General features: G+C 35.4%; 1 protein-coding gene across 1 annotated transcript; it reads left to right on the forward strand.

Annotated features, from left to right (window-relative positions):
- The first annotated feature begins 866 nt into the window (after positions 1-866).
- Positions 867-8,697, forward strand: fxn (frataxin). The gene is made up of 6 exons (XM_028456500.1): positions 867-1,095; positions 2,576-2,626; positions 5,640-5,719; positions 5,928-6,048; positions 7,332-7,429; positions 8,245-8,697. Exons 1-6 carry the CDS (start codon positions 991-993, stop codon positions 8,381-8,383), a joined length of 594 nt encoding a protein of 197 aa, XP_028312301.1. The 5' UTR covers positions 867-990; the 3' UTR covers positions 8,384-8,697.
- Positions 8,698-9,425: the final 728 nt, after the last annotated feature.

A 9,425-nucleotide genomic window follows, 5' to 3' on the forward strand; every position in this document is an offset into this window, starting at 1 on the left:
TAGCGCCTCCTTTAGCCACTATGTGAATCCCTGGTTGTTATGAAGTCCAGCAATGTGTATATATATATATATATATATATATATGTGTGTGTGTGTGTATGTGCTTGTTTAACCGGGCGCATGTGTTTGTGTATATCAATATATGTTAAATTCTGTACATAACCTCGACTTTTACAACATTTATAACTTAATTGTAAATTGTGTTCTATATGTATATATATATATATATTGAAAACCTATTTTACTATTTATTTTAATGTTATTGTTTTGCACAAACATTTAATCCTTTCGTGTGTACATGGTTCTCACACTTGCTTTGGCAATGTAAACCTGTTTTCTCATGCCAGTAAAGCTGTTTTGAATTTGAATTTGAATTTGAGTAGCGACCACACCGTTCACCCCAATGGTTCGGTTTTTGTTTTTTTGTTTTTTTTGTTTTTTGTTTTTGTTTTTACAACAATGGTGGTTCATGGAGCTTCACAATAGTTCCCGGAAGTGAGCAATTGAGTCGTACGGATTCGACACTTTGTGATGCACTTTTTGAACGGTAAGACGTTTAATTATTATTATTATTATTATTATTATTATTATTATTATTATTATTATTATTATTATTATTAGCGTATCTAAATCCATTAATGTGTGCATTATTAATCATTTAATAGTACATTAGTAGCATATGACGGTGTACTGTAAAATTGTTGTAAATCAATGCAGTTATTGACGACAAATTACCTAAAATCCCAGTTATGTCACTCGGAATCAATGACTTTCGGAACTATTTCAGTCTATTTTGAACTTCCGTTGTCGCAACTCTCTGGGTAGACGCTGATCTAACATAGACATTATTCTATGGCTCTAACCACCAACGAGGAAGAAAAGGCGGAAGTTCAGCGAGGAAAACGCGAAGGTCCTTAAAAGTTCCTGTGATGACAAGGACCTTCTAAAATATAATCATAATAATATTAAAGGTTCTCCTAAAGGTGGAAGATGGTCCTCTACAGATCTCCATCGGTGTGTTTTCTTCTACGGCTGATGTCCAGCTCACGGTTCAGAGCTTTGACATTAAACACAGAAACACAGCCGTACCAGCAGGTAATGGATGACTGAGTTTAAACATGTGATGGTTTATCAGTAAAGTAGGAAACATAAAGCATATTTAACCCGTTTACACAAGCCAAATATGTACTTTTATGCTAGTAGTTTGTTGTAGTAAGTTAACGGATTAGCTTGACGTGCCTTTTAATAATAACATCATAATGAAACCGAAACAGTTTAACAACTGGTGATATTTTTTATGTTGTTTTTAATGAATGTTATGCACAGTCAGAGGTGGCACACGTGCTAGTCTGCAATACTCATGTAAAAGTATAGAGACGTGAAGAAGATAAAATAAAAATACATTTTATTAAATGTACTGAAATAAAACAAATGTCCCTTCAATGATAAGACAGGGTTTTTAAACCAGTAAATTCCTTATATTTTATTTTTTAAAGAAACAAGTTAAATCCCTTTGAACACCTGGAGAATTTAGCACTAATTATAGATAAAACATGTAAATAAAAAGAAAAATTAAAGAAAAAAAAAAAACCCAAAGCAGCTTTGAGTTTAACATTTAAAAACAATATAAACCATAAAACTAATGGACGTGTCTGACAGAATAAAGCAAAAACTACCAAAATGTAGCGTTTTTTTTTTTTACGTTGTGACGTCATCTACAAAAGTCTTAATAGTAACGTGCTCATTTTTAAAATGTGAGGAGTAGAAAGTACAGATATTTGTTTTAAAAAGTAAGGAGTAAAAGTAAAAAGTTGCCCAAAAAAATTAAATACAAAAAGTAAAATACAAAGACCAGAAAAAAGTACTTAAGTACAGTAACAAAGTATTTGTACTTTGTTCCTTATTGTCATCTCTGTGCGCAGTACGTTCATGTTTCTCTGTAACAGTAAAAATAAGTGAACATGACGTCATAAACAACAAAAATATAGAAAGGAAAAAATGCAAATAAAAAGACATTTTGTAAAGGAAATAAACATAAAGTTGATCAGTGTAGAATAAAGAGGTTACTAAGGAGTCAAAATTCTAATCTTTAAATAAATAATTTATCAAATTAAATGTGTGGATAGACTTCTTATTATTGATGAATTTGATGGATTTTATATGATATTTACACTCAGTATGGATTGTGGAATGCTGAAAAATATAAACTTATTATGGATGTAGAATTTACCAAGTAAAATTGTTTATTGTAGTTTTTTGTTTTTGTTTTTTTTGTATAACAAAATTATAGCTTTTGCTGTCAGATTTACTGTAACTTTCAAACATTGTTCCATATCCTTCCAACTTGTGATCATATTAACCTTTAGTGTATGACATCACACAACAGGACAAATGAAGAATAACTGAGTCTCGTTTTCTTTGTAAACTTCATTGTTAAGAGTGAGACTATGATGTAATGTTTGTGAGAACCGCTAATCTGTAGCGTCCTAAACAATCACCCATGCAGTTGGTCAGCAGTTGGATCGGTCACCAGTTAAGTCACAACACCTCAGTTTCCTTTGTCCTTATTTTTCAGGTGAGGATGCTGCCGCATGCCTTGCGCACCACATGTACGCCCCCGTTGACGGTGAGTGTTTTGATACATTTTTTAAATTGATTTAAACAAACTAACAACAATTAGACAAAGCCATAGAACATATATATATATATATATATAGGCACAGTTTACACATTTTAAGAGAGTAGGAGGAAGTAAAACATACATACTATCTATTTCTACGCCTTAGTCTCTAACTGGTGTTTATCTTTTATGTCATATTAAGACTAATGGGTTAATAATCATATAATGTACTCTGTTTTAGAGATGCATTTAAACAGAAATCAAAACAAAAACAACAATACTAAAAATAAAGCTGAGCATACAAAGCCAGATATACACACGCGTATACAAGGCAATTTATTATATATTACAGCGTATTTATTACACAAGGCAGTTCATTGTGCTTTACAAAATAAAAAAAGTGCAACAGAAAACATTTAACAGAGTTTTGAAATCAATAAAAACATTTTTCAGTTTGAATTCAACAATAAAACGTTAATTTCAAAAATAAAATGATATATTTTTCTTAAATCCCTCTCAGTCATAATCAGTTCACTTGGATTTTGCTGCAGTTTGTTCCACTTCTTTGCAGCATAACAACTAAAAGCTACTTCAACATTTTTGCTGTAAACTCTGTGCTCCACTGTCTGACCTGTGTCCATCACCTATATATTAGTTTACATACGTATATCTAAATATACACCCTACTCAACCCATTCTATAAATATGTACATACATTAATTTACAGTCATGGATTTTTAAATAGTGACACTCCTGGAATTTTTTCATAAAATACAGAATTTCTCCCAAAAATAGTTGCAATTAAAAAATGTTTTTGGTATACATGTGTTTATTTCCTTTATGTGCATTGAAAAAACACAAAAAAAGCAGAAGAAAAAAGGCAAAATGTACAAACACAAAAACAAAAAACTCACCGTTCTATGAATACTAAAGTTCTTGATGATATTACACACAGTGGACAAAAGAACTTAAAGATCCTTGAGATTGTTCATATTTTCTCTGGTCTTTTTTCTCTTCTCCATGCTTGGTGTGACACACACACACACACACAAACATTTAGTCAACTTTTATACATTGTAACTGGTTTCAGGTGTGATTTCTATATAACCAGCACCTGTTACTGCCACAGGTGAGTTTAAATCACATTATAAAACAATTTTATCTGGTCTTTGTGTGTAAAATAATGTACTTTTTGGCTTTTTTTCCTTTGCTTTTTTGTGTTTTTTCAATGCACATAAATGAAATAAACATATTTATACCAAAATCATATAAAATTGCAACTATTTCTGGAAAAATTTTAAGTGGTTGCCAATACTTTCCTCCAGGACTGTATCCATACTTATCCCATTCCATAAAAAACATAATTAAATACATGATTTCCTCTCTATATGAATTGTGTCCAACCTCTTTAACGTTAATATGAAATACATGTTACTTAATGAGACATCCTTTTTGTTTCCACCTTCCACAAATTAAATTGAAAGTAATAATGCTGGAAAAACAGAAAACTGACCTTGACCTTAAATATGACCTTGAGCGAAGGTCAACGTCACACATTGAAAGGAAATGTTGTTCAGTGGTACCAGTGTGAGAACTGTCTCTCAATTTGTGGCTAAGTTAAGCCCTAATAACGTGGGATTAGTTTGACCTAGGGACCACATGTAATAAATAAACGACTGCTTTTTATGTGACACATTCACACAGGATAACCATAACCTGAGATTTTACTGAAATTATGGACATCTGAAAACGTCAAACAGTGTGAGTTGATGTTACAACAGCTTTGCAGGCTTTTGACCGCAGCTCGGTGCTGTTACTGCTAGCGCTAGCTAGCTGTAATAAATAAAACATTCTTACCGTACTATGATTTATCATTTGCTTCTGATATTGCTCCTTCTCTTTTTGTTGCCGTACGTTATGGGCCGATAAGGTTTTCTAAACACTCCAATGCCGCCTCCATTCTTCACCAAAAGTAAATAAACATGCATCCTGGTGTCACAGTCTGAATTGACCTCATACTGAGATCGATTATGAGCATTTATGTGTATGCACACAACTAGAAAAACATTTTTGCTAAAAAAAAATAATAGTAGTTCAGTTTTGTTCATTTTTGTTTTCAAAGTGAACGGGCAGGTGTTTTATTAGTTTATTGGACTAGGTTCAGGTTAGGGTTGCATGCGCACATACTGTATATGCTCATAATCGAAGGTAAACGCAGACACCCGAAACAAAACAAAGCGTAATCACACACCAGATCCCGCCCATTTCTGTCCAACTCACAGAGAGGCTTATTCATATTAGATTAGTATTATCACAGGACCTCAGACTTCAGCAAAATATAGTAGATCATTTGCAGGAGAATTTTTACTTTACAAATTACTGACATGGCCGATTAACATCACAGACATTCTCCGCAATTATTACAAGTCACATGTGGTCAAAACTGATCCTGTGCAAATAGTTTTATAGGGAAAAAGTATTTTTTTGTTTCGTTTTTTTTTTTGTGACATCATGAACTTTGACCCCTACTGATCTTTTTACTGGTAGGTTGTACAGCTTCAGTCCAAGTAAATAAAAGATGAGATGAGCTTTTCATAAATGTAAGCATCAAACTTGTACAATAAATATTCATAGAGATATGGAAAAATTTGGTTATTTACACTTGACACAACCTTGACCTTGACATTTTGGTTCCAAAAAAGGTCGACTGCACATCCTTGACATTGTCCCTATGAGATGACATCACGTCATTAGTGCTGCATTAATAGTCGAGGTAGGAGGAGTTCCAGGACAAAAGAAAAAATAATAAGAACTCCTACGAGAACAATGTATTTGGCAGTTTTCAATTACCAAATACAATAAGGCTTCAAAACATATTGCATTAATATATAAACAATTGTTAAAAAATACTGGATATTTATTTACAGATGGACTGATGTGATGTTGAAAATATAGTGAAGTTAGTTTTTCTAAAGCTGTGTTCATGAGAAGCTGTTGCTAACCTGAGTTTCTGATGCAGAGCTTTAGCAGCAGCAGGTGGAGTAAAAACATCCACCTGACGTCACTGAGGCAGGAGGAGAGCACGCACGTGCACGTCAGGTAGGACGTGCACACATCTGGAATGTCCAATCACAGGCCCTCATACAGTGCACACATCTGGTTTTAAAGCTGCTAATGCTGCGGCCAAATCACTCCATTAAAATAGTGTGTGTGTGTCTCTGTCTCTGTCTCTGTCTGTCTGTCTGTCTGTCTGTCTGTCTCTGTGTGTGTGTGTGTGTGTCTGTCTCTGTGTGTGTGTGTGTGTCAGTGAGCTGACTGAGGCGGCCTATGAAAAGCTGGCTGACCACACGTTGGATGCTCTGGCTGATTACTTTGAAGATTTGATGGATGAAGATTTCACTGAGGCCGACTATGACGTGGTTTTCTCTGTAAGAACTTTTCCTTCATCTTGTTTGGTTGAAATAAAGCAGACTGTTAATTAAGCCTGGACAATATATCGTGATTCAACATATATCGGAATTTTCTTTTTTGGCGATATAGTAAATGACAATATGGCCTGTCGTAATAAATATTATTTTATAGCTTATTTGGTAATAAAAAACTTGTTTTAGGAGTCGCTACTTTTTCCTACTGCATGAAGAGCTCAGTTAGATAATCACTGAGTGCGTCCTAACCCAGACCTTCAACTAAACAAGCAACACTACACAACTCACTCACACGTGCTGTCCCTTACAGGACAAATAGCCATAAGTGATAATGTATTGTGTAGTAAACATGCCAGACCAATAGATGGTGGTATCATTTTGGCAATGAACCAAAATAAACACATGCATAGAGACACTCCCTCTGAACTCAAGTTAGAGTAAAGCTTTAATCTGTGCGTGGCGTATCATTCCCTGCAGGATTTTCTCTTTTACATTTCATTGATTTTTTTTTAACTAATTTTTTTTAAAAATTTGTGGAAATTATGTAAAATAATTTAGGAAAAATTGAGTTCTTTGAACAATTTGAGATTTAGAATGACTGCAGTCAGGTGATAAAAGCACAGGGAAAAATACAATCCTCCAAATATTGTGGAGTTTAATTAAATGTGTGTATTTCTAAGGGCTGAAAAATGAATTATTTGGTCATTTATACAATCATTTATGTTTTTTTTGTCAATTTAACTTTCTCCTATGGGCCAAATTGGATGGTCTAAACTCTAAAGCAGTGTTTTTCAACCAAGGTTCATCTTTTTATTGAAAGAAATCCCAATACACACCACCAACTGAAAATGTTAAAAAATCAAACTTTGTACTGTAGCCTATAATAACAATATACAATCATTCTTATCAAAGTGTTTTTAATTGGAGTCAAATGAAAAATAACAACAAAAAATCTATTGTGATTTTCTATATTTATTTTTTTCAAAAAAGTGCAATTAACAATATGTAGTCATTCTTATCAATGTATTTTTTTAAATATTATATAATAAATGTATTATTGGTAGTAGTAGTAGTACATTTATAGTACATTTTATAATTCAATGTGTGTTGAAATTGAATAATTTGGTTGAAATACCCTGGTCTAAAGGGCCAGAATTTGACACAAGTGACCACAGGGTGAGCCAGGACTCAGTTCGTCGTCTGATTGGACAGTAAATACAGGTGCTTCGCTTTGTGCCTCTTTGTTTGTGAAAGTCAGACGTGTGTGTTGTGTTGTGTGTGTGCAGAGCGGAGTGATCACAGTGAAGGTGAGCAAAGAACACGGAACGTACGTCATCAACAAACAGACGCCCAACAGACAGATCTGGCTCTCCTCACCGACCAGGTAACGAACACACTCTGTATGGGGCCATCATTGTGTGTGCGTAATCCATTCTGTGTCTGTATGTGTGTGTCATCAAACCGAGACACTCTATTGGCTGTCTCTGTGCACGTGACGTTTGGAACACATTTGGCGAATGCGATCTGTAACTTTTTGAAACTTGTAACGTGTGCAACACCGATAGAAACCAGTAGATGTCCCTGGTACCAAGTGACAGACCCTTCAATCAGAGACAAACTTCATAATACACTTTATTTTATTTATTTTTATTTTTTAGGCCAGACTACTGGACTCTAAACGCCCTCACTTTGTTCTTGTTGTTGTTGTTGTTGTTGTTGTTGTTGTTGTTGTGTACAATAGTTAAAATCACTACTCCTCTGTTATTCATGAACAGATCAGGCTGAAATTTAATAGCTATAATCTATGGATGTGTACGCATAAACGCTTGGACTCGATTTTCGATTTGGGGCCCAGGGGGGGCCAATCGATTTAATCAAATTAAATCGAGTTTCCATCCTGTTCCTCTTCTTCTGCGTTTTTGGAGGTGGTTTTGTTGGCAAACAGCGTGTCTTATGAACGTGTGTCATATTAATAAGTGATATAAGTCACAGCTATAATATATATATATATATATATAAGTATCTTTTGAAGTTAGCCTCCGATTTGGAGGATCTGTCACTTGGTTCTAGCCACAGCGGCTGGTTTCTAGCGCTATTGCACGAGATACAAGTTTCAAAAAGTTACCGACACACGGATTGTGTTACGCACACACAAATAGGCAGTCACATGACCCCCTCTGTCCTCCCTCCTCTCTCCAGTGGACCCAAACGCTATGACTGGACGGGGGAACGTTGGGTTTATTCTCATGACGGCGTCAGCCTCCACCAGCTGCTCTCTGAGGAGTTTACAGCCATCTTTAACAGATCTATAGACCTCAGTAAGCTGCCTTATTCCTGAGAACATCACACACACACACACACACGCACACACCAAGACATGCGTGACTTGTTATATTAAACTGTCCCTACGTGCTTTGCTGGTTTGTGTGTCTATTCTTTGTACACACGTGACTTCATTACAATGATTTTGTTAAACAGTCAACATTAAAATTCTACCAGTAACCCAGCTAGAGAGAGAGAGAGAGATATTTAAAACACCTTTTATGATGTTCAGAAGTGACACACACTGTTCACCCATGATGTGCACTGATGTCTGGATGTTATTCTGGAATATTACCATAACCATGTGAAGATTAAAGCTATTTATCACACCTTTTTGTTTGGTTGCGTTCTGTATTGTATGTGTAAGATCTTTTAATGCTTATTGTGTTTTGTATGTGTTGATGATCACATAGAAATAAACCAGCTGTGTTAAAGGTCCAGTATTAAGCTATTTTCCCACCATCTCCATTTCTTCTATGAACCCCAACAACATAGTATTTGAGGTTTATTTTCTTGCACGTTTTCCAGAGTCACTTTCATGATGCTCCTAAAACCAGATCTTTCCACTGATACCTCGTTCGGTCTGATCCGAGCACTTTTGGAACATTGATGCTAGGCACTTCCAGGCCCCGCTAGCCAGGACTCTGCCCAAGGACGAGGCCCCCTGCTTGGGCAATGGGGCACCAAAGATGCCCCAGGTTCCACGGATGGGTCTCTGAGCGACGGGCACCAACTTCCATGGCCTCCAGTGGGCGCAATTTGGACTCTAGTCGAAAACCAATCACATATTCAGACTCGGGAATTAAACCTTTCCGCTGGTTCCACTTTTTGACCTTTTTTTTGGGCCAAAAATTGTGGGTTTTGGCTCTAGCGGGTGCAATTCAGACTGTACCCAGGAATGATGCATATAGTCGGACTAGGGGGGTCTAGGCCTTTCCGCTGATAAAATAAACATTTTTTTTTGCTCCAGAAATTGTACACTTTGAATCCAGTGGGCCTGTTTCACACTTTATTTCCATTTCTCTTGGTCCATGACCAGCAAAAATAAAATCCAGCCA

Source organism: Gouania willdenowi, chromosome 9 (assembly GCF_900634775.1).
Source record: "Gouania willdenowi chromosome 9, fGouWil2.1, whole genome shotgun sequence".
Taxonomy (NCBI): domain Eukaryota; kingdom Metazoa; phylum Chordata; class Actinopteri; order Blenniiformes; family Gobiesocidae; genus Gouania; species Gouania willdenowi.

Bases quoted from the DNA above. Each gene is read 5' to 3' on its own strand.
- fxn (XM_028456500.1), top strand. From the start codon at position 991: ATGGTCCTCTACAGATCTCCATCGGTGTGTTTTCTTCTACGGCTGATG. The intron at 1,096-2,575 runs GTAATGGATGAC...CTTATTTTTCAG, and splicing joins AAACACAGCCGTACCAGCAG to GTGAGGATGCTGCCGCATGC. The intron at 7,430-8,244 runs GTAACGAACACA...TCCTCTCTCCAG, and splicing joins TGGCTCTCCTCACCGACCAG to TGGACCCAAACGCTATGACT.